At 40.4% G+C, this 26,326-nt stretch overlaps 1 protein-coding gene across 3 annotated transcripts in view; it reads left to right on the forward strand.

Moving 5' to 3' along the window:
- OTUD7A (OTU deubiquitinase 7A) overlaps positions 1 to 26,326 on the forward strand; it is an 85,349-nt gene that overhangs the window by 16,879 nt on the left and 42,144 nt on the right. For 2 of the 3 annotated variants that reach the window (XM_017835911.1, XM_017835913.1), the window contains exons 4-6: positions 9,391 to 9,523; positions 20,066 to 20,222; positions 21,435 to 21,589. In XM_017835911.1, coding sequence (XP_017691400.1) covers positions 21,505 to 21,589 — 85 coding nt within the window. In that variant the 5' untranslated portion in view covers positions 9,391 to 9,523; positions 20,066 to 20,222; positions 21,435 to 21,504. The remainder of the gene's footprint in view (positions 1 to 9,390; positions 9,524 to 20,065; positions 20,223 to 21,434; positions 21,590 to 26,326) is intronic. The other variant, XM_017835912.1, reaches the window with a different exon arrangement.

A 26,326-nucleotide genomic window follows, 5' to 3' on the forward strand; every position in this document is an offset into this window, starting at 1 on the left:
TTCTATAAAAGCTAAACCTTGCTGAAGTCTTTGCTTCCAGAGATGTGTGTCTAACACATTACTGATGGATTGGTACATGGGCAGAACAGAGAACCATGTGAGGAAATCTGTCCCTTAGTGAGTTCTTGTAGTGGTTTGTAGGAGGCCTGAGAGGGCAGGAGGACTTCCACTGTCAGCTGTTGGTGGTGACTCTGGCTGGGGTAACATTCTATTAAGTGTCAGACTTTCAAGAGGTAAAGTATTATGGGAAGGTTTACTGCTTATCTGTAAGTACCAATGGCAATTATAATATAAATTTCCTGAATGTCTTTCTCTTTGAGAGCTTATGTTCTATCATTTGAATTACAGAGAAAGTAAAGAACCACATTTTCAATCTCCTGCTGGAGGTTGTTTACATAATTTTGGGCCTTTTGGCTGTGGCTTTACTTTAGGAGACTGACAGTCTTTTAATCAAGCAGATGTGGATTTGGGTATGTGGAGTAGATATTCAGTCACATAAGCTGTATAAAAATTCACAGGTCAGGTTCAGGACTGTTTGAAGTTGCCCAAGAAATTCTTTGCAACCAAATCCCTTTTGGATGAAATCTATTTATGCAAGTGGTTTATTTTTTCTTCTTTTTAGTTAAAGCCTCTAGTCTTTAGAGATCATCATCATAGAAAACATTAATATTGTACATTAAAAAAAAATGGTAGCTGCTCTATAGTTTCTGAGTTGCACACATTATGTTGCACATAAGCAGATCCATTTTTATCTTAGTAAAAACAAAAATACTGGCGGCATGAGCTTGGTTCTGATCCGTGTTCAAATATTTGACTAGTTGATGGTAGTGACCTTCTTTTCCTGACATCATCTCTTTTACTTTGAAGCTAGTGCTTGAAAAACCAAATTATTATCATCTAGATAAAGTTCAGCTTGTACCTTTTCACATTTTCAAGTATTATTAACTCCCCATAGATGGTTTGCTTTTCAGTGTCTACTGACAGGAACTCCAAGAAATGAGCTCATTCTGTCTTTCATGAAGTGGAAAATGCCGCTGGTTAATTGACTGGTTCAGCAAAGGGAAAAGCAAGAGTTTTTTCCAAAACATATGTAAGAGAAAAGCTGACTCAAATGAGTGAATTTGCACATCTGCTGGTTTGGGCTGGGATAGAGTTAATTTTCTTCCCAGTGGCTGAAATGGGGCTGTTTTGGATTTGTGCTGAAGATGATGATGGTGATGGAGATGCTTTTGTTGTGGCTGAGCAGGACTTGCACAGAGCCAAGGCCTCTCCTGCTTTCCTACTGCCCAGCTGGGAGGGGACACAGCCAGGACAGGTGACCCCAGCTGAGCAGAGGGACATTCCAGACCATGAGACACCATGATCAGAGTATAAAGTGGGGGCAGAAGGAGGAAGGGGGACATTTGCAGAGGTGGTGTTTGTCTGCCCAAGTCACCCTCACACGCTGGGGCCCTGCTCTCCTGGAGAGGCTCCACACCTGCCTGCCCCTGGGAAGCAGTGAACTGACTCCTTGGTTTGCTTTGCTTTCCCTGTTAAACTGCCTTTATCTCAGCCCGTGGGTGTTCTGTTTTACCCTCCTGGTTCTGCTGGTGGGGGAGTGAGGGAGTGGCTGCTGGGGCCGGGCTGGGGCTGGACCACGACAGCACTTACTCTGTCAGGCAAACTGCCTGATTTAGTGCAGTGACTGACATCAAAAACAAAGCCATCGCTTTTTCAAATAAGATTCTGCAAAACTAACCAGGGACATGAGAGTCACCCTGTTTCCCTGTGTCTGCCCTGTGGTTGGTCACTCCTTAAGCCACCATTTCGATCAACTCACTTGACTGCTTTTTTGCAGGAAGAACATGGTTTCAAGCAAACTCTTTTTGGGTTTTTTTTGTTGTTTTTTTTTTTCTTCCTTTTATCTGCTTTATAGTCTTGCCTGTCTGTTGAGCATCTGTCTTATCAAATACTGATCTATTGTGGGACCAACTCCTTGCATGAGATAATAATTTTCTCTTTCCCCCTCCTCCACCCAGCCATTTTTATTTCCTATAAAACCTATCCGAAGTTAGGGATCTTTGTTGAAATCATTCCTGCTCCACATCCACAACTTTTTATTCTGAACCAACAGTAACGGGGTTCTTTCTTTGTTCTTGGCATTTCTGGCTAATAAGCAGACCTACTGGTCAGGCAGAGCAATTTTCTGCCTTACGTCTTCAAAAAAATTCTAATAAATTGACAGTGTGTATTGCCCAAAGTGCTAAAACATTGTTTCTAAAAAAAATCGACAACTCCCAGTCAGCTCTGCTATACATTGAGCTTCTGAGCAGCAGCAAAGCAGAGGAGTTTGATCAGTGTCTTTAAAATAAAGACAAAAAAATTAGATGTGTGTAAGGTATTGTCTCTTTGGATAGCTTAAAGGAATTTTTTTTTAAGTACTCTACTTTCCCAGGCTTTTTGTTACAAAAATCAGAGAAAAATACAGGTATTTCCAACGTCCATCTGTTTGAGATGTTTAAAAAGATATAAATATTTCTCTCTGCAGTAGATTAATTAACAGATATTTATATGCTGAAGCTTGCAGTAGGCTCTACAAAACATATTCTAATTCCTTAGAGTGATGTTGTCATCACATTTGTCAACTAAGGCTCAAGGAGACTGCAAATTCATTTGTATTTTCCCCTCTTTTCCTGTCCGGCTGTCCATGATGAGCTCTTTGTTTCAGAAGAGATTGTTCTTCGTTCTGTTTACAGGTGCTGTTTTCATATGTGAATTTGGTACATAAGTTTAAAAAATGCAGGCACTGTTATTTTCTTCAGCTGTTGCCTGTAGACATTAGTACTCAGTGTGGTGAAGGGTTTTATTCCCCCACCCCCAGGCTTATTTTACAATCAATAGCAGTTCCCATATTCTTTTTTTCTGGCTTCCTGAATTTCCTGGTTTGTACACTGATATTTAATTCCATGTTCTGCTTTTCATAGAATGTAATAATAGATGATGTTGCCAGTGGCAATTAGAACTAACGTCTTCTTCTTAGAGGTGCTGAATGTCCATTAATGTTCATTAATGTCAGAATGTTCAGAAGTTCTCAAAAGTCAGGATGCGCTATTTTAACATCAAATTTGGAATGTCTGTTAGTTGCTAATGCTTTTTTGTGTGTGCACAATTCTTCTGCATTTTCCTTGTAACACTTTACTTGGTTCATCAGCTTTCAGTTCTCCTTGTTGAGACCGAGTATTTCCAGTTAATTATTATTCTTCATATTGCCTGAATTGCAGGAAAAAATCACAACTTTAGAGGTAGTTACAGCTTATTAATGCTGAGAGAAAACTTACAGAATGTTACCAAATTGATTTGACTACAAAGAAAGAGGGATTTTTCTTGCTGCTTAGGACATCTAATTTAATTTTTTTCTTTTTGATTAACAGCAATTCTTAATACTAGATAATTTCACACTCATTTTGCTTGAAAATGAAGTGAAATTTATAGCTTGCTAATATGTATAAGTCGGAAAAGGAGTTGGAACACAAAAAAGAAACAGATTCCAAGAAAACTATGGAGAATTATACTAGTAGAGTACTACTTTTGCTTTAATTTTTATAAAGATCTGCACGCTTTGTGTTGTCATTTAAAAATAAATATATCTTTAATAAGCCAGGACTAAAGCACAAATGACCAAGCTTGCTACTTTATGTCACTGAAGAAAAGTGTTTTCACCTCTTCCTATCATCCCTTCAGGGTATCTCTAATTGGAATGTGAGAGGTCTCTGACAAGTTTTGGAAAATACCTTCAGCATATGTCTTGTCAGTATTTCTGTACTGATATTTCCCAGCAGCATATAAATTGATCTGTGCTCCTGCTGGGAACTGGCCCAAGGCTGTGTCACCCTCAGCTGGTACCTCACACCACTGGGATACGTTTCAGTCCATTTTAGAACAGCTCCTATTTAAATCAGTGGTGTGGAAAGAAACCCAGATGTCCTGTGTGACATGGCCAGGCATGGGGACTCCATTCCCTCCTCTGCCAAGACTGGTTCCTCAACAGCACCTTCAGCTGAAAAAAAATGGCCAGAATCAGGCAGTCTGAAGCTTTGCCTCTGCTGGAAGCTGGCTGTCAGTCCTGTAGGGACTGGTTCACAAGCCAACCCTGAACTGATTTTGTCAGTTCCAACAGTCCTCCAAACACAGTAGTTGATACCATCAGGCAGACCTGTGCTTATCCAGGTGTAGCTGCATGTGCCAATGGGTCATGGAGAAATCCATCCCCCCCTTTCAAAAACATTTTGTGTATCAATACAAGTCCTTAATGTAGGTCAAACCTGAGCTGTTCAACCTATTGCAGGGTGTTCCTTTGACACTGCTCTTCACTAGGTACAGATATCTATTATTTCCTTCCCTGGGTCTCAAAAGAGACCTTTTCAACTGCAGCAGGCTGTCTCTCAGCAATTTCTTCAGGACTTTATTCAGAGATGGTAGTTTTCTGCTTAGATCACTGAACAAAGCTTGCCACATTTTTCCCTTTCCACCATGAGAAGGGATATGGTGAGTTGGCATCAAAAATAATCTGCTTACACCTTCCTGTCCTCCTTTACCCTGGCAGAAAGTTTTGGAAATAACCCCTAATTGAAAAAGTATGGTGTTTTTCCCTAACACTGATACTTTCAGATTTTTAACATAAGCAAAGATTCCAACAACTGAATAGGATTTATGAGAATTGTGCTTTAATCCTGCTGTAGTAACTATAGGAATTAGTGTCTTCAGAATTCTTAAAACAAGTTAGTGTCCATTATAATTGATTATAGAAACATTTCAATTCCCTCTCAGTGTAAAAGACGATGCATCAACTTCACTGCATGACTTTCCTATAGGAAGAGCTGAGGAAAAGTTCAGGATTCAGGTTCTGAGCAGCTCCACGACAGGCTGGGACTGCTCACTCACCAGCACAGCCACTGAGCTGTTCAATGCCTGTCCTGCTGCATCTGGGATATGTTGTTCCCTACTGTGCAAATGGCAGGAGGGCTTTCTCTCTACATGTGTCTGGTGCATGGATTTCAGTTTTCCCGCTGGATTCTTCACAGACTGTCAGCTACTTACACAACCTAAGTGAAACACGCAGTTGCTATACTTACATTATGCATCTCCAATACGTTGTGACATGAATCATTCCAGATTCCAGGTCTCAAAACTTTATTTTCTCCTTTTTATCTCTAGTTGGTTTAAAATCTTAGAGGCGACATTAAGCCAAAGTTTTTAGGAGGAAGAGGAATTAAGTCTTCTATTCCTGTTAGTTTAGTTTTCCAAACTAAATGCAATAACTGTGGAATGTCATGTTTTGCAGAATTGAGAGTGGGAGTCACGGGGCTGGGGGGAAATCACCAGTCCTATTTTGCTGCATAATGTGTGTGTGTTCTTTCCTGCTGTAGCTAGTTTAGCACAGTACACACTGAGCTGATGTGCTTACTGTTGAATTCCAGCACATTATACAAATGTATAATGCAAGCTAGTAGCTTATGCTTCTAAGGACTTACAAGGTCTCACTTTTTGTACATAATCTGAATTTCAGAAGTTCAATTTTGCTGTTATTTTTATGGTACTTGTAAAAGAGAGAACTTTCCCATCAGTCTGTCACTAAAGCTGTGGGATGAACTAATTGGTGGGATCAGTATTTTTGAGGGGAATGTGGAAAAATCACCATGTTTTGCCTTGATGTGAGAAACAATGTAAAGTGAAGAGTAACAGACAGACAAGCCTTATGTTTAAAATAGCAGCCGAATTGTCTATGGCAAGGCATGAATATGCTGAAGACTCCATTTTAAAAGACTATACTGAACTCTTAATGCGCTGACTGTGCACTTGACACACAATTAAGCATTTGAGCCTTTCCCTAATCTCTGTGTACAAGGAGATAAAGGATGCTTGAAGACTTGTATCAGTAAGACTATTTATACAGAGCTCATCATGCAAACGCTTTTGATGTCCTTTAAGCTTCTGCCTTCATATCCCTGTCAGCTCAATCCACTGCACACATTTTCTGAGTCAAACCAGCATAAGCCAAGGAGGGGAGAAATGTGTTCCATTTCTCACATGGAAGAACCACTAGTCAGAGTAAGTAAGACTTTTCTAGCTAGAGAAGAAAGCTTTTCCCTCATCTGTAACTTGTGAAAGGCTATAGAAACTTGGGACATAGATAAAGCATTTATGTTTCTCATGCAGGGGTTATAAAGAGATTTCAGGGGATGAAGGTTCAGAAAGAAAGAAGATCTGTTTGTATTAGCACTTCAGACTGTCCACAAGGACTGGTCGTTAAAATGTTACATCACTGAAGTGGGGACTAATAGAACTGTCACAGGTGTCTGCAGGAACAGGAAACATTAGACAGTCATAGATCCCTTGTAGATGAGCTGTAGACAGATGCTGTGTGTTGAATTTTGCATCCTCCCCCCCCCNCCCCCCCCCGTTTTCAACACACGTCTGCAGGACGTGGCAATGCCACTTTCCATAGCTAAAATAGAATTATCATTTCTTCAAAGCCTGTCCTTTCTCTTTAAGAGGACCTACATACTGATAGTGACCATTTTCATCCTAAAAAACCCTTCCTGCAGGTGATCTTGTTATTACTTCTTGAATGTTACTGCTTCACTGTTATTGGAGATATCTTTTCCCTCATTTTGCTTGAGCTAAATGAAATAACTTGAAAGAACCAATGAGCAGTGTAACTGTAGGTAGGGCCTTGGTCTGAATGTACCACTTGCACCGAAAAAGCCAAGTCTTAACAAACTAAGCACAGAGTTGACAATGCAGAAGATAATTCTTTATGACTGGACTTAAAAGGACTTCAGTGTGCGTGTATGGAACAAAAATAATGGAAACAAGCACACACTTGAGACTTTGTGGGGAGATGCTGACCCAAGTTCAACAGATTATTAGCAAAGAAGGTTTTCAGCACTGTGCAGGTGGTCCTAAGCTGCTGAGAAAGTTGTAGCAAGTATTTCAATCCTGTGTCAGAAGTAGAAGTGGAAAATGGAACCCCGTTTGAGTTCCGGACAAGCATTGCATGAGAGCGTCAGAAGAGAATTGAGGTACTTCTAAAAACTGAGTTGAGAAAGGTTCTTCAGCTCCTTGTCAGTGATTACTTTGAAATGTCAGACAAAATAGGGAAAAATTAGGAAGATGCTGTGGATATTTATTCTTTATGAAGAACATCTCTGCTCTCTGGCCTCAGCTGATTTTTACCTTCAAAACAACTGTTTGAGATCAAGTTCTTTGTTTTGAAATATATTTGTAGTGTCTTTAGTCTGTGTTTCCTTGTTTTCTTTGCTAACTTCAAACAGAAGTTACTGCAGGGACCATGCAAATGTAAAAAGATAAAAATCTGTCCCCAGAATGATGAAAGAATTGCAGCTGAGATTACCCCCTGAGCCTTTGGATATCTCGTGCTAATTTTGTTCTGTGCATTTATGTCTCTGTGTAGTTTGTCCCAGGCCGAGTTGGGGTCACACAGGGAGTGTTCTTCAGTTTGTTGGCCCTCTGGACAGGGAATACAGCAGACAGCGTAAGCAGTATTTGAGGTTGATCTTAAACTGCTGAAGCTCCAGTGCGTTTGTGAGAACTGCCAAAAAGGGCTGAACTCCATGCATTTCCTTGTGCCCTGACAATCATAGTGTCCATAGTAAACTTTTAGATAACTTAGTTACAACAGCAAAGTAAGTGGAATAATTGTTATTGTAGTTTAAATGGTATATTGTGATGTGATAAAAAAGGAGGTACTGCAAGCACATAGGTTAAGTCCTCTTCCAACAGAAGAAATAGGTCAAGTGTTGGAAAGGGTTTATTTTTCTGTGCAACAGATGTGTTGAACAAAATTACAGAACTGGTTCAATCGTTGCTTGTTAATATGTAGCTGAAAAAGGGAATACACTTTGCTTGATTATTTCCAGGGCAGATAAGTTACATCTTAGCAGAAGGGAGTGTGTCGCTGTTTCCCGGAGCTCATGGGGGTTTCAGGGTGTAGATAGTTCAGTTTGCTAACATTGCATATGTGGAAATGTTTGGGTTTATTCACGGTTGATGGTTATTTTTACCCCATGCAGTTCAAGTATCTTTGAAAGTGTTAGAGCTATTAAAGGTTAATTCTGTAAGTTGAGGGGTTTACAGTTGTTTTTTTTTTAAGTTCTGTGAGGGTGATAAAGATAAGGTCATGCTCACATGTGGTTTGACTGCATTTCCTTTGCAATGTGTGACATGATGCTCTTTATGTTATTATGAACTATTAAAATAATTTACATTGGTATGAGGATATCTGTAATGTGGGACATTTGTAAGTGCCAACAAAGAATAATTTTTTGGTCAGATTTTTGATTCTTACATGAAAATACATCACAGTGAAGGGAAAAAAGAAAAGCTGGGAATCTTATTGAGTACTAGATATTACATATATTAGTTCACAAACGCTCAGGAGTTGACTTAGAGCTGAGTGAGTTAACACTTGTTAATTTAGGTACTTAACTCATGTTGCAGTTGAGTTATCACACAGATGACTGGCAGTTTTTTCATAAGAACCATTATCTACTGAGATCTGGCTATTTCTGTATGTATTCTAGTACATATGTAACATTCTGTTGTCATATCCTAATTCTCACAAATTGGGGACTGTGTTATATTTCTGCCTATTTTAAAAGCAGTATCAGGAGGAATGTTTTCCATGATGAAAAGGTTTGGGCAGATATCTGTTAAATCCTGATTTTGATAAGGCTGGGCCCAGTTACAAGCGGATGAGTTTGTTGAATGGATTAAAAAACAGAAACAGTAAAACTGATTGTAAGTGCCTTTTAAAATAATAAGGTGAAGCTTATAGTAATTGGATTATGTATTTGCAAGTAGCAGGACTTAAGAGATAAGAGTAGATTATATGCAAAGGGAAATGCTGTTTCTTTTAAAAATAAACCCCATGAAATAGTGCCCTTCCTTTCTTGTGCTCATCTCTTTTTTTTTTTTTTTTTCCATCAAAGAATATGCCTATCCTGATTGAGTCTTCTGCTGAATAACTCTTCACTGGTTCACTGCCATAGATTGTGGAAGCTTATGAGAAGAAAAGTTAGAAAGGTGTATTTGATCTCAGGAAAGAGAACTGTTAGAGGAAATAGAAAGTGTGAATTGCCATTTTTACATAGGACAGCCATAAGGAGATTTTTGTACATTTATAATTCTTTTTTTTTTAAATTATCTGGATTGTGCCCAAGTAATATTCTTTATGCAAATTACTGTATATGGTAATTTATCTGCATGGAGAATAGTATCCATTAGGCTTCTAAGGTCAAAGGTAAGATTGATTTTAGCAGTTATTATTATTCAAATAGCATGAGTAAGTGCAATGATTAATATACTACTTCTCTTTTATTTTTTTTTCAGATTTCTCAGGGGACAAAATTTTGCTTATTCATACCTTCTACTGTGGCAAAAATGGATTATTTTCCTCACCAAAAACCAGCAGCATAATGCCCATCCAACACCTGCCTCAAGGAACTCTTATTTAAAGTCTATTGTAAGTCAAATTAAACACTTGCTTAAAGGTAGCTTTAATCAGCTGTGTATCTATTTACAGCTCAAGAATCAGCAGCCTTAACAGGAGAACTAATCTTAGCAGTCTGGCTTTTCAGCAGCAGCTGTTTGTTCTTTAAGGAAAGCAGAGGAGGAAGTGCTGCAGGGAAGCAGAGCTGGGGCTGAGCTGCCTCCTGAGCCGGGTGTGGTACCTGTGTGTCCGCGGGAGAAGGGGCTGCACAGAACTGCACCTCAGAGGCACAAAAACAGGATTGAGAGGATGATCTGCATTGGAAATGAAGGCTTAGCCTCCTGTTGCTATGACAATTGATTTTAGAAATTGCAGTGTAGGGGCTAAATAACTCAAAATGAAGGAAACTGCAGGGGGTTAAGATGGTTTTCAGTGTGTTGGCTGTGGTGCCTACAGGCCCAAGTGTCCTTTTTAATGCAAAGCTAACTTGAAAAAATTAATGAAACTCTGCATTAGAGGTATCCAAGAATGGTAACTCAGACTTCATGCTTTTTGTGCACTGAAGTTAATTTTATGCATGCAGAGTATATGATAGCTGCTTTTGTGAGAGAAAACAGTGTTTAGGGTTTTAGGCAACGTACCTCCTTCATTTGAGAGAAGGATGACATTTGGGGACGTATGTTCAATATTTCTATACAATATCTTCTTGCCATATCAAGAAAAACTTATAAATGAGGAAAATGAGGGGACAAAATAAGGAAAAAATTCTGAATGAGGAAGAAGTCTAGCTTGTTCATATTGCTTCTGTAGAGATATATTCTAGTGGAAGGAGATGTGTGTTACTTAATGAAAGTGCGTTTAATAAGAGGCCTCAGATTAACATTTGAAATCTTAATTGTTATCATTCTAGTGCAGTATAATACTGCCTACTTCTTTATCACTCCCACAGATAAAAGAATAATTGATACTTGAATTTGTTTTAAAATTAAGGTATTTGTTTTAGGGAAATTCCACCTTTATCAGTGGCATTCCATTCATCCCTTGCACAGCTGCCTTCTGTTAGAACAAAAAGAAAGAAAGGCTGTGAGAGCCTTGTGAATTAGGAAAACACTGTCCATTCTCTGTATCTGTGTTCTTGTAGGAAAGAAAAAATGTTACAGCAATGGTATTGTTTTATCCTGAAAAAATGCTGATGCAGGGATGCAAGAGGATCCTTACCTGAAAAGGCTCTGTCTCTTGCTTGGTTTATTTGAGTTCAGGACCCCTGTTTCTGTGGACTTCTTGTTTATCTGTGACATTTTTTCTCCTCTGAGAATGTTACCATTCTCAAGTAAGAAAAATAGTGTTATGAAAACCCTCTGAAGCTCCATGAAAATACAGTGACAGAGTGCAAGTAAAGGACCTCTGTTGTTACCAGTGATGGCAAGTGTTTCACAGCATCTTATGAGGACTGAGGTATTTTAAGGTATTGAGTGTCTCCAGCTTTTCTTCAGTCTTCATGCTGTTTCTTCAGTGGGAGTGTGCCATAGCTCTTAAATGCAGAGTGATCTTTTCAAGTTTTCTACTTTCTTTAATCTTAGCCTCCAGTCATAGGTTATAATCTCTAAATCTTAAATAAATCACCTCAAAAGATAATTTAGTGCTGTCCTTTTTCTATAGTTCTATCCTGAAATAATTCAAATAAGCAAATAGTAGACATTTTAAATAGCATTTCTGAAAATTAAAATGTAGCTGTGTTTTAAAAATACTTCCCAGTTGGTCTCTGAACTCTGATGGTATTTATCCTAAAACTGAACTTAAAGTACTTGAACAATTCTCTTCTTCTTTGATGGTTCCCACAGGGCTGAGAATTCTTCAGCACAGCTTCTCTCTTTCTCTGCAATATACTTGTGTGTCCAATGTATCCGTTCAGGACTACACAAGATACTGAGGAAAACTGATGCAAGTCAATTAAATGTAGGAATTTGAAGAGGGCAGCTTAATTCCCACCAAGTCTCTGTGTGCACTATCCCATTCATAATTAAAGTGGCCTCCAGTGAATTTAGTTTCATTCACTTTGAAGGCAAGATGAGCCAGACCAAATTAAGGCCACGTTTTATTCACAGATGAAAGTTTTTGCAAAGGAATTTAATGGACAGAGACAAATCCAGTGAAATTAACTGGATTAGTTTTTCTGAGGTTCATTGTGTAGACAAAACTTCAGTAATCTTAGTTGTCTTGTAATCTGACATGTTTTGAGAGTCCATATTTTATAATGGACATGTACCCCCCACTTTCCCATCGGGTCTAGTGCACTTACCTTTTATTCAGGTGATTACTATTGTTTTGGATCCTTCAACTAATGCCTTTTAATCTATCACTGTAGCTTCATGTGCTGGGAAGATCTTTCCCATCAGGCAACTTTTTAGAGCATTTTTTACAGGTTTTGCAGAACTGGGTGATTATTATTGCCAGGTAGCTGTAAGTGCATGTCCCAGAAGCATAGCATGGGTAAGGCTGGAGGGGACCATGGGGGTCACCTGGTGCAGCCCCTGCCATCATGGTGTCCCTTCTCCAAGGCAAGTGTGCAGTGCCTCTGACTGGAGGGATTGGCCCTTCCAGTGGTAGAACTCAGTCAAGTGCAGCTGATTTGAATGGATTAAATACGAGACGGTGTTTGATTTAGGAGCTGGTCTTCCTAGTTTAGTACAGAGGCTTTAAGGAGCCTTTTTGGTGAAGTGTCCAACAGCTTAAACAGTACAGTTTGTACAGATATATTTCCTGAATAATGTTTTGTTTCTGTCATTGAAGTTCTGTGAGCAGCATGGGTTTAGCCATATAAAACAGATTGCTGAATTTAGGTTCACTTCATGTGTGATCAAAGTGTACAATATAGATTTAGTTCTATGGGAGATATTCTGCCTCTGAGGTTAAAAACTGGCTTTCACCTCTATATTCTTGGCAGCTAAATCTAGAGGTTATTTGAAGATAAAAGGCTGTTTTAAAAAAAATAACTGTGAAGCAGGTGGAGTAATCTCTAATCTAATTTGAATGGGATGAATACAAAGTCTAGAAGTAAAATATTTAAGAGATATGCTTGCTTTTCATTCATCTTTAAAATTCTGTGCTGTAGGAGTCTGAGCATAAATATCTACTCTTAATTTCAATCATTAGGTCCAGTGGAATCTCTGAGATCTGTTCTGAGAGTGTTTGGCTTAAGCAGGTTTACGCATTGTGGGGAAAAGCTGCCTTGTGTCCAGTGATTTCTAGACAAATCTGAATTTCTGGAAGGCTGGAGTATCCTGCTCGTGGACAGCATCAGTGCCATGCAACTTAGGGCAGTGCCAGAGTGATTTCGGGGAGATTGAGAGCCTGGAATCTCTGGGAACAGTGAAATCACCGCAGAGGGAGTTAGGATGTCCTGAGTAAACAAAAGATGTGGAAAATCTCTTTGTAACCAGTTTTGTAACTTGTCACTCAATCACAAAGCAAGCTTCTGTTTGCATGTGTTTATTGAGATACTCTGTGTCTTTCCAACTAAAGTCATCATGTCTAGGAAAAAGCCTGTCTTGAGAACTGAAGAACTTTCTGGGAAAACTTGATATAAGAATTTCTGTCCAGTTGTTTTTATGGATTTATGGGCTGGTGCAGAACTGACCAATTAGGGTGAACTTTTAAATAATTAAAGGAAAATCCCCAAGTGTATTTCAGATATTCAGTATTTTCAGGTGTGACCTAAATACACACTTGATAAGTATTATAGGTAGAAATAGATGATTCAGGTGCCACTGATGTGCATTGAAAGCCCTGTATCATCTGGGATGGCCACATGGGACTGGGCACTATGGCACAGACCCATCACCTTCTGGAGCAACAGCTAAAACCCAGATAGTTTCTTCACACAGAGGTGAGGAATCTTCACTTGTGAAGTACCTGGAACCCAGATAGTCTTCACACAGAACTTCCTATGTGATAGCTAGAATAGCACCAGCTCTCTGACAGACTGTGCACTGGGGTTTCGTTGGTTCGTTGTTTTCTTATATTTGGATTTAGGTGGGGCATTGATATTACTGTAGACTTATCTTCTGCCACCTCATTAATCGATTTAAAATATCCTCCTTAGCTTTGACTGTCATTCTCTGAGCATAGTCTAAGAGGAGAAAGAATTGATTTAGGTCATTCCCTGTGAATCTGAGGGAAAAAGTACATTTCAGACCAGTGAGCAAATTTTACAGTTAGCAAAAAAATACCCCATCTCCACTTTCTTAAATGACCATGCTATGGACTGTCAGCACAACACTTCTACCCTCAGCTTCTACCACCTCTCTTAAAGCTGATGTTTTCCTCCTAGACCAATCTTCCCTACTGGACTTGATCGTTTATTGTTTTTCACTTAATAGTTTTTATCAAATATATGAACATTTGGCAAAGTGTTACCTGGCTCGTCTCAACATCGACATTGCCGCTCTCAGTGAAGTTCGCCTTCATGAAGAAGGCAGCCTCAGAGAACATGGTGCCGGTTACACACTCTTTTGGTCAGGTAAGCCCAGAACCAAAAAACACCTCTCAGGAGTCGGCTTCATGATCAAAAACTCCATTGTTCCTAAACTCGAAAATCTGCCGACAGGTCACTGACCAAATTATCTCCCTATGCCTTCCACTACACAACAAGCAACACGTCGTCCTCTTTACTATATATGCCCCAACTCCCCAAGCTGACCCTGCTTAAAGAGATAAATTTTACACCGACCTGCGCTGCCTTACCCAGGAGGTTCCTGCAGATGATAAGATCATTATCCTTGGTGATTTCAACGCCAGAGTAGGCAAGAATTTTGAAGCCAGGAAAGGAGTATTAGGCAAGCATGGTGTTGGAAACTGCAATGATAATGGTCGACTTCTGCTAGAATTCTGTGCAGAGCAACAGTTCACCATCACTAATACTATCTTTCAGCAGGAAAATAGTCTGAAGACAACCTGGATGCACCCCAGATCTAAGCATTGGCACCTCATCGATTATGTCTTGGTGCGACGGAGAGATGTCCGCGATGTCCACCATACCCGCGTAATGCCCAGCACAGGATGCCAAACAGACCATCAACTTGTGCGCTGTAAACTCAACTTCAATCTCAAATTCAAACCTAAAAGGGGCAGTATCCCAAGGAGAAGACTCCAAGTTAACAATCTCCAATCAGCCACAGTAAGAGACAGATTCCAGGCAAACCTTCAAACTAGGCTCGAAAACCATTCCACAGATTCTGCAGATTCCTCTCCTGAAGCAATTTGACACCATATTAAAAACAGCATCCTGCAATCCTCTGAAGAATCCTTAGGGTTCTCCCTCAAGAAGAACAAGGACTGGTTTGACGAAAACAATCAAGAGATCCAGGAATTGCTGAGGAAGAAGAGAACCACCCACAAGCACACCTTTCACTGCCATCCTGTCATGCAAGAAAAACAGCCTTTTGTCTTGCATGCAGCAAGCTCCAACAGAAACTCTGTGACATCCAGAACAAGTGGTGGATCAGTCTAGCTGAAAAAACTCAATTATGTGCAGACACGGGTGATCACAAAGGATTCTATGAGGCCCTGAAAACAGCATACGGGCCTACATACCAGGTCCAAAGCCCTCTACTCAGCACTGATGGTCAAACCCTTCTAACAGATAAAACCTCCCTTCTGAATCGATGGTCTGAACACTTTCAGACTCTTTTCAGTACCAACCGTGTAGTTCAAGACTCAGCAATTCAGTCCATCACACAACAACCGGTGAAACACGAATTGGATACTGCCCCCACTTTAGGAGAAACCCTCAAGGCCATACAGCAGGTGAAAATCGGCAAGGCAACTGGAGTTGATGGAATTCTACCCAAAGTCTGGAAACATGGGGGCCTTGCACTCCATGCTAAATTCCACGAGTTTGTGGTGCGCTGTTGGGAACTAGGCCAACTACCATCAGGCCTTCGAGATGCACTCATCATCACTTTGTATAAGAAGAAAGGTATTAAATGAGACTGTTGAAATTACTGTGGTATTACTCTGCTCTCCATTGCTGGCAAAATCCTGGCAAGAATACTCTTGAACAGACTAATACCCACTATAGCAGAAGGAATCCTTCCTGAAAGTCAGTGTGGCTTCAGAGCCAACAGGAGCACCACAGACATGATATTTGTCCTCAGACAACTGCAAGAGAAGTGTAGGGAACAGAACAAAGGTCTCTATGTAATCTTTGTCGACCTCACCAAGGCTTTCGATACTGTGAGCAGAAAAGGTCTGTGGCAGATTTTGGAACGTTTAGGTTGCCCCCCCAAGTTCCTTGAAATGATCATCTCACTCCACAAGGATCAGCACGGCCAAGTCAGATATGGCAATGCACTTTCTGAGCCCTTTCTAATAAAGAATGGTGTGAAACAAGGCTGCGTTCTCGCACCAACCCTATTCACAATCTTTTTCAGCAGGATGCTCCAAAGGGCCACGGCAGACCTCGAGGATCAGGACGGTATCTACATTCGATACCATACTGATGGAAGCCTTTTCAACCTAAGGTGACTGAAGGCCCACACCAAGACCTTAAACCATCTTGTCCAGGAGCTGCTTTATGCTGATGACGCCGCCCTTGTTGCCCACACAGAAGCAGCCCTGCAGCGTTTAACATCCTGCTTTGCAGATGCTGCTGAGCTCTTTGGGCTGGAAATCAGCTTAAAGAAGACAGAAGTTCTCTATCAACTTGCACCTCAGGAAGTCTTCCATCATCCCCATATCACCATTGGCCAATCAGAGCTCAAATCAGTCCGGCAGTTTAATTACCTAGGCAGCCTCATCTCCTCGGATGGTAAGATCGACAGAGAGATAGACAACAGGTTAGCAAAGGCATATAGTGCCTTTGGAAAGCTCCATAAAAGAGTTTGGTGAAATAAACACCTGAAGAAAAGTACAAAGATCAGTGTTTACAGAGCCATAGTTCTGTCTGAATTTCGGGTCATCTACCCCCACCACCTGCGACTCCTAGAACGCTTCCATCAACACTGCCTCCGTACAATCCTAAACATCTACTGGTCAGATTATGTGACCAATACATCTGTTCTAGAGTAAGCAGCTGTCACAAGCATTGAGGCCATGTTGCTGAGAACACAGCTGTGCTGGGCAGGGCACGTCTCAAGGATGAAGGACCAACCACCGCCTCCCTAAGATCCTGCTCTATGGTGAACTTGCCACCGGCTGCCACATGAGAGGAGCCCCGAAGAGAAGATACAAGGACTCCCTGAAACAACATCTCAGCCTTGGCCATATTGATCATCATAACTGGTCTACTCTGGGCTCCAGTCGGGAGGCCTGGAGACACACCATCTATAACGCTGCTGTTTCCTTTGAGAACGCAAATGCAGGATCACCCTTGAGGAGAAAAGACAATGCAGAAAGAATCGTGTCTTGCAGAATTTACCACCTAAGGAGTCTTTCTGCTGTGCCTTTTGCAACCGGACATGCCTGTCTCGTATTGGCCTTTTTAGCCACCAGTGCGCTTGTAAAAAACGTGGGTAGAGCCCTCCCCAAATCTTTGTTCATGAAGCCCGGCCATGAAACCTAATAAAGAGTGGAGCAGAGGAATGTAATAACCAAATAAAAACTCTTTGGCTTACTAAAGAATGCGTCTGTAGGACTGTAGGTAAATACCTTTTTGCCTGCAGAAAAGAATGGCAAATTCCACAGCCTGAGCTCTAAACATTTAAACGTTTCCCTAAGAAGAAATGGTCTTAATGCATTGGTTCAATTTCATAATATTGTCCAGGTTGTAGAATTATGGCATTGCCCATCAAATGTGGCCTGTCAGACAGAATTACTCCCAAAGTCTGGAACTGTGCACAAATGGGGCCTTTCTGCCTTCCCAGCCAAAAGCTCAAGCTGCTGAACATCCCCCCCAGGAGCGCCTTTGTGGCCAGGGCAGCTGAGAGATCAGGGCTGTCAGTGGGCACTGGCCTGGTCACAGGGCAGGGACATGAGAACAAACTGGGGGGAACTGGTTTAATGCAATCCATGGGTGTCTCTCCATCAGCTTCCTCAAGCACGGAGAGTGGGCATCTCCCTGATGGTGCTTATTTCATCCTTCCCTTGAAAACTGTGGAAGATCTTGGATGCAGTTTAGTCATTCTGTCTTCCTGAGGATCTGTGCACTGTTCATGTGCTGTTTTCTTTCTGTTCCTCACTTGGGTTTTATCAACTGCTTGTATTCTGGATGCACAGGGTGGGATTTGTTTCAACATCCTTGCTTTTGCTTCTTTGATTATGAGTTACTAGTTATAGATACACTGTACATCTCTGTGCTTCTTTAGAAAAAAAATATCTTCATATTGTTTAACTGGGTGAAGCTATTTGATTTTGAAGAAGTCAAATTTAGATTCAGGTGAAGACTGTTTGCTTCCAAGCATGGCTCAGTTTTGAGAGAGGTACTTAAAGGAGAAGAAAAGATCAAATATAAGTGAGATTGTATTAAATTGATTTCAAGGCCTGTTAACCCATCTTAACATTTCAAAGTAATCAGTAGCTCCTCTTTAAATACTTTCAAAAGGGGTTTTTTTAATAATATGCAACAAATTATCCCCTTTCACTGCCTCTTGTATTTGCACTGTATAAATAAGAAATTATTTAGGGAAGAAATTTGACTAGAAAAGTAAGTGAAAACCAAGGTCTTCTTGTGTTGTGACATTCAAGATGTTTCAGTTTCCACTCAGCTTGAAGTGACATGTGTGTGTCACGTGTGACACATGTGCAGTGAGAGCTGCAGGGATCTGTGTGTGCACAGTGTGACCCACAGGAGTGATGCTTGTTGAGGGGGGTGTAAGGGAGGGATCAGACACAACCATCCACAAGTGTGGGTATGGAAAGTGTGAGTTGTGTTAATGCTCTGACAAGCCATGGAGAGCAAAGGTGGTGCTGGTGGTTCTTTAGGTGAGGAGAGATTGTTCATCTGAGGAGAACAGTGAGTCTGAGAACCATCTGCCTCCTGACTCACTGCCTCCTTTACAGTTTATTTTCTCTTTTTACTTAGTAGTTTTTACTATTCTATCTGGGTGGGGTTTCAAAGCTAATGGGAGTTTTCTGGCAAAGATAATATTTTTTAAAGACTTTTGTTGTTGGGTTGTGTTCTTGGTGGTTTGGGGTTTTTTTGTTTTGTTTTGTTTTTTAAATCTAAATTCTAGAGAGCTGAGTAAACAACTTCCTTGGGGGAAAAAAACAGTGTTAGTTCACATGCATACAGGGAAGATCCTGCCAACTCTACTCCTTCCTTCCAGAGTGTAGGTTCTATGAGGTAATTCTGAGGTAATGGTGATGTCGTAAATGCAGAGACTGGTCTTGCCTTCTGCTCTTAAAAGGATGTCTTTTTCTTACTGTTGAAGATACTGAAGTAATGCTGATACTGAGACAACTCATGAATTGGCTCCTTCAGGCTGATATTCACTTCAGCTTTCCAAACTCATGAGCAGTTTACCCCCACACACAGTGACTGTACTTGGGTGCCCAGCTGGTGCATTTTAAATTAGCAGTCATTATACTGCTGAGTCACTTCTGATTGTGATCTCAAATCCACCAGTGCTTTGTATCATCTGGGGCAGGTTCCTTTATCATGTTCCTTATGTTTCTGTCCTGCTGGCTAAGATTCACTTCATTCTTTCTCCTAGTCACTAATTAGTTGTATTCAGTTTCTCGTCATCTGTTCAGTACAGTGCATATATGTATGAGTATTTCTTAAAAATAAAAGTAGCATTTTTGCCCTGGATTTGTGTTGGAACAGATTCAGTTGCTACAAAGCTTAGATGCTGAGTTTGGCCATAATCCCTTAAAGTTGTTCTCTTCCAAGAGTGTCTGCAATTCTTTTTAACTAGTCTCCTCAATATTTCCAGCTTTCCTTCTGTTACTACATCTTGGTTATGTTACAGTTTAGGAGTGTTTCCCTTGTGCCCTGGTGATCCAGTGCAGTTTGTGGCCCTTCGCTGAACTCACTCCAGTATGTCCATGTCTTTCTTTTGAGGGTCCAGAAATGGACATAATACTTCAGATGAGTCTCACCAGGGCTGAATAGAGAGGAAAAGATCACCTCCCCTGCTATCCTAATGTGGCCCAAACATAATGATACAGTTGTATAAATAGTATAAAAGCATAAATGTTTCACCACCCTGGAGGTGAGAACTTCAGGAAACGACTGGACATGGCAGTGCTGTGGTGTAGGTGACAAGGTGGTGGTTGGTCAAAGGTTGGACTCGATCTCGGAGGTCTTTTCCAACCTAATTGATTCTGTGATCTTAAAGGTCCCTTCCAACATTAACAATTCTGTGATTTTATAGCCCACAAACTTTTAGTTAGTTGGAGTAAGTTGGGTTTAGCAGCCAGTCCTCGTGGATGAGGCTGAGAAGGGCCTCATCCTCCCGGGGCAGAAGGTTTGCATTCTAGCAGGGATAAGTACTTGCAGAAAAAGGCAATTTCTAAGAAAGCAAAGGTGTTCCATTTTTAAGGTTAATATAACCAGGTAATCGCATATGAAGTAGGAAAGGACTGTGATTCATTTGGGGGACAGGGAAATCAAATGGTTTCCAATTTCTTTCACAGTGTATTTCTCTGTAGCTGTGGTGCAATCAAGAGCCAACCAACATCATCTGCTGCCAGTAGGAAATCTCCATGTCAGTCCTTACCCTTGGCACAGGATAAAGTTGCAACTGAGCCTATGAGGAGGAATTAACAGGAAAAATCCAATTCATGTTCAAAGGTAAACTTTGACCAATGATGAATAACAAATATGAAAGTAAAACCTGCACTTTTTCTTATGTTGTGTATTGTTTAACTTCATCCTGTTTGCTTTGCACTATTTCTGCAGTGGTGCAGGCAGGGTAGAAATATAGAAATACCTTTAGGATAACTGTGTTTTAAATTCCAGCAGTCTTAATAGGTTGACTGGCATCAACTACTCTTGTAACGCCTGCTTTAATTTTTATTTGATATTTGTAGAGAACACTGCCTAGAGGTAAGGGTTTCCTGTTTTCAGGAATAAAAAAGTAGGTACAAAGTGCAGTAGAGCAGATGTATTTTTGTTATGAATGGATTTGGCAAGAAAAATTCCCATGCCAGACATTGTGTCATATTCACATGATCTGCTTCCTAACAGGTCCCTGGGTGATGGTGCCCCCAGGAGAGTTCCCTCGTAAGGGTATCCCCCCCCAGACTGCTCATAAACCCAGTCACAACTGCTCAGCAGCTACAGCACTGAAAGAGAATAAAATAATAAAACAAATAAACCCTGTAAATTAGTGTAGTATCAGCTGTGTCCCCTCCCAGCTTCTTGCCCACCCCCAGCCCAGCCACTGTAGGGGCAGAGCAGGACACTGCCAAGGGCTGTGGCTGTGTGAGCACTGCCCCAGAGATACAATATTGATGTGTTTGGTATCAGTGCTGCTGCAGCCACAACTCCAGAGAAGGAACGAAGAAAATTAACTCCATCCCAGCCAGACCCAGGACAGTGGAGAATATATAAATGACAGAAGTATTGACAAGGCAAATAAAAGCACAAATCCTAAACTCTGTTGTGTCTGTGTTAGTATTAGGAAGGCAGAAGGGCTCTAGTCTAGCCAGGCATTTAAATACTTGCTAAACCTCAGTTTATGAGGAGTGACAATGATGTGGTGATTGTGCCTTTAATGAACAGAACCTGTGTTTGGCTGGAGTCTTCAAGTTGCAGGATTATTTACAAGCTGCACATAAGAAAAATCAATAAAAATATGAAATGTTAAGATAGAGAAAACCTTTCAGTATGAGTGATGGACAGCTTCTAGGCTAAGGCAGAGAGGGATGACAAATGCTGTTTGTATTAATATGCTGTAACATGAATGTTTTAGCATTTTTAATAGTCTTGTTTGGGGAAGAGAGGAATGACGTGGGTTACATCACGTTGGAGCACATTCTAACCCCTGTCTCTCCTTGGCAGATGGATTCCTTGTAGCCCACCAGCGAGTCCTGCTGCTGCTGCATGTCTGGCAGCACCTCTGGATGAGCACATGACTCTTGATATGGATGCAGTCCTGTCAGACTTTGTTCGGTCCACAGGGGCAGAACCAGGTCTGGCAAGAGACTTACTGGAAGGTAAGGTTTTGGGACACAGCCCTTTCCTATGTTCACTGCTTAAGGCAAGAACCAGTCATAAAAAGAGAACTCTGGTCCATGGAAACAGGTGTTTCTTAGTATTCTTGCTAAGTCAACTCTCATGATAAGCTGGCCATAGATTATACTAAGGCAGGGGTTTCCAACAAAAGCCTTAAAAACTTCTTAATGGTAGATTGCTGTGTTTTAAGAGTCATTCCCTAAATGTTTATGTGCAAGGGAGGGAAGGGAGGTCAATTCTGTCATATTCAGCTGCCTGAAAGTAGTTGTAAGAGTTTCTTACCTCAGTGTGCAAAGCAGGAAAGTTTAGTCTGAAGGAACTTATTGTAAAGTGATAGAGACACCAGAGATGTTTTTGGGGCCCAGTGATTAATCTGCCTATGTGAACTTCACACTATGGGAGTCAAATGACTATGTTGAAAAATATCTCAGAAGCCATATCAGAAAAATAACTCTGTCTGTCTATTTATTTATTTATTTATTTAATTAATTATTTAATTAATTATTTATTTGTAGATGGTTTAGATTTATAGGCTTAAAAGTGGAAAGACATAGTTGATATTTGAAGGTATTTTGTACCAATTGGCTTTGTTCATGTCTCAGTAACAAGGTGTGGTACATTATTAACACGGAGGCACACACAGTGCTGCAGAATTTCCCAGTCACCTGTTATATGTACTAAAACCTTGGAATACCTTGCTAGGAATATCAGCATAGGCTTGCTATATTTAGGAGCCCTCTGTTTTGTCTGACTGATTCAATCAGCCTGTCATTCTAGCCCAGAGTCTGTCTGGGTCTGACGGTCTTCTTGAAAAAGAATATGAGAAGGTTTTCTCGGCAGTGTCAGGACAGATTGTCACTTATTGTGCTGACAGAGCATTGCTAAAATTGGAAAAGGAGTTCCTACATATCAGAGGTGGTTCAGAAGAGTTACTTATTTTCCTTGTTATAAAGGGTAATGCTTCCAAATAAATATAGAACTTTTCTATGTTGAACTTCTCATTTCTGTAGATTTATAAATTCACATCATACTTACAAAGAGATAAGCAATAAGCAATTTATTATTCTGACAGGCTAATAGACATATGCATCTAGCCCAAATGATTTCCTCCTACACAGAAATTTCTCAAAGTAATCTTGAGAAGAGCAACCCCCCACCCCATGGTGCACAAGGCTGCAGGGAATGTTTGTACCTGGGCTTGCAATGATGAGGCCTGTAGTTTCAATCAAAGTTGGAAAACAGGTGTGCACAAATATTTTTCAGAACTTGAGAGGTTTGGTTGTTTGTAGCCCCAAAAGTGACTGTCATAGTGAAATCTGAGCCAAAAAAGCCCTGCTAGTGTAGACCCTCATTTCCATGTAATCACAAGTTTTGGGCAGTTCTCCTGTGGTGCCACAGCACTTCACTCTTTCTGACCTGCTCACAATTTCTGTTTTTGTAACTTGCTCAAACTGAATGTTCACATCATGCTTCTGTGGAGTGACATCTCTCTTTCAGAGCCATTGCTAATACTGTTTCTTTTATTCCTCTTTTTGGGGAAATTTCTTCAATTTCACGATCTTGTAGCTAATCAAGGATACCAGTTTCTGCTTCCTTATCCAATTATCTTAACATACTAATCATTTTGCTTTGTGCTGTGGGTGTAGCAGGACATTATTGTGGACAATATATGTGTTCTTCATCCTGGCAACAAATGGGTGAATTAAATACACACTGTTGTACAAATAGCTGAAAAATCTATACATTGCATACAGATTTTCTGCATTGCCAGGAGCTGTCCTGAATGTGGGCTCAGCTGATGTTTCTATACTCTGCCTATCCTGCTGGTAAAATCCCTGCAGTTTTCTTCCACTGAGCTTTTTATTGAGCACAGCTTCTTGTCTCACAGTCTCACTAAGACAATTCTCTGGTTTGCTTGACACATATCTTTCAGTAAGTGTCCATTCCAGATTTGAAATGGAGAGACAAAGAGATTTAAGAAAATACGTATATACACACACGTGTTGATTCTAATTTATTTGTCTCTGGTTATTTTTGCCAGCTATTTGTATCTTAAAATAAGTAATAATATGAATCAATTGCTTTTGTATCTAATTTTGATAAACTGAACATGTTGAGCTGCAAGTCTCGCTTTCAGTCTCTATATTTTCTCTGTCATTCAAAGCAATGTATACAGAATGTATAAAGAATGTATGTATGTGTTAGCTATTTTGGTTTTTTTTCAGTACAGAGATTGCCTTTTTGCCATCACATTGCATATGCTGTTGTTTATATTTTTGGCCAAGTTTGCTTTAGTACTGCACAGGGAGTTTGTAGTTAAGTCTGTGCTTGGTTCGACATTTCAAAGTTAGTAATTTTAGAATTCTCTACAATTGTTTAACTCTTATGGAACTCAGATTTCACAGACCTAAAATCTGAAAGGCATTTATTCAATGATATGAGAACTTATATCATGAACTTCTGTAAATGGATGTGAATGCAGACTTTTGAAGCTGCACCAAAATTAAAAATTAATTTGTTTTTCGTAGTTCTGCCTAAGAAATTAATTTTATTTTCATGAAATTGCTATGTCTGTGTTCAGGAAAGCCTTGTATCTGTCTAATCAGCAATTCATTGGTGGATAAAATTGCATTAGAAATGGCTTAGTTCATATTTGTCCAATGCACAAATTGTGTTTCATTCCTACTTTTCAAATAGTACTCATTGAGATTTAAAGGCCATTTGTAGTTAGTTCCTATTTGCTGTGTGAGACACAGCTGTGGGAATGACATATACAGGCTTGGACAAAGTAGAAAGCTCTGTGGAGGCAGCACGGGCTTAGCATTTAACAATACATAGACCTACACTTTAGTAAGTTATCTCTCTTAATTTTGGGGTTTTCTTGACTTTTCTTGAGTTTTGCAAAGAACCTTCCTTCTGGTTTATTTTGATAATTTGGTAGATTTATAAACAGCCCATTTCTGCTGTTAAACAAAACAGTTGAAAGTTGAGATTACAATATGAGAAATCATAGAACTATGTGATATGATTGATTCAGTGATTTTTATTATTAAATGGTATCTAAATATTTCAAAACTTAAGCCTTTCCGTAACTATAACAGTGGTGATGTTTATGACTGAATGTATTTTGTAAATACATTTGTGCTAAATAATAATATAGGCATAACAAAGAATGTTAATTTATAGTCATGTAGAGTTCTGTAAGTGGCATCTTGTAAAGGACAGGTGATGTTTGCAAGCAGAGGTTTTGATAGCACAAAGTCCTTTACCTTGTTACTCATATGCATCTATTAAAGATATAAACCCATAGGAGTAATCAAAGTTTATTCCCCTTTCTGTACTATGGATGCTCAGTAACTCAGTGTAATGAGAGCTTAGAGTGACTTTATAGGTTTAAAGGTGAAGACTCTTCTCTCCCCTTTCTCCCCTTGCTCGTTTTTGAGCATCCCAGTCAGTGCATGGCCATGTGTAGGGTGGGGACCCAAGGCAGCTGAGACCATGAGAGGAGTCCCCTCCTGGGGGAGCATGTCCAGCTCACTCGAACAGAAGATCTCCCTGCTCAGGAGGCTCCCATGTGCCCTTGCCTGTCCCAGTGGGAATGTGTGTGTGCCCACAGTGTGCCTGAGCCAGAGCTGAGCCAGCTGTGCCTGGGCTGAGTCCTTCAGATGATCAGTCTGCACATCCCCATCTGCCCTCCAGCAGGAGCTGCAGTACTCGGACTGCTCTGTTAGTTAATGCCAGTGTCTCATGCATAGGACACTTCAGGCTTGGTTTTGGTTGCTTGTTCCTCTTGGTACCTCTGTTTGCATTTTGTACTGAAGGACTTTTTCTTCCTCTGCTCAGCACTCCTTGCTTTCTTCATCTGGATGATGTCCTGGACCACCCTGACTATTTCCATCCTTCTCTTCAGTTGAAAGAACAGCTTTCTACCAGCCCTGCCACAATTTTTAGCTACTATTACAGCTGAATTATTAAAATGGGAAGGACAATTCTTTCAGCTTGGTTATGATTGGAAGACTTTGCAAAGCTCATCCTTCTTGTTTAGGACTCCAGGGAGGGCACTTGGTCAAGAGCTATTTACATCTTTATCTCTCATCCTGTAGAGACTTTAGACACCCAGCAGGAATTACCTTTTGAGAGCCTGCACATTAACAGATGAGTGTCATCAAATTCATGGCATTTCCAAGATATCATAAATCCTGATGTTTTTATCTCAATAATTACAAATCAACCAAAGAAGGATGAGTATGTCCCTATGCAAATAAAAGGACACCAAAAGCTTTTTGCTGACTGTACCAGATAATAAAATCATGGGTTGGGGAGAATATATGAGCAAATGTCAGCAAATCAGAGTGGAGAGTGACTGGGACAGTGGCTTTGGCTCTCAGCAGCATTTGGCTCGTTGGGAAACTGGATGTGACATTACACAGTGTGATGGTTCAGGAATCAGGTGTGCTTAAAGCAGATCACTTTGTACCAAAAGCATCTGCTACAGGCCTGCAGACCTGAGATCCTGTCTCTGTGCACTCTTATTTAGGAGGAAAGAAGACTAGAAGTTTGTCTCTCTTCCAAAAAAACCCACAACAGATTTATTCAATCAACTTGCCTGAAAACAAGAGCATTCCCATCACTGTAAATCTTACTCTAACAGCCTTTCATATAATTCCTTGAGAAAAAGGCTTCATTTTGAACTTGATCTTGTGCTCCAAGAGCATGGT

The sequence above is a fragment of the Lepidothrix coronata genome, unplaced genomic scaffold (genome assembly GCF_001604755.1).
Source record: "Lepidothrix coronata isolate B3197 unplaced genomic scaffold, Lepidothrix_coronata-1.0 Scaffold266, whole genome shotgun sequence".
NCBI lineage: Eukaryota > Metazoa > Chordata > Aves > Passeriformes > Pipridae > Lepidothrix > Lepidothrix coronata.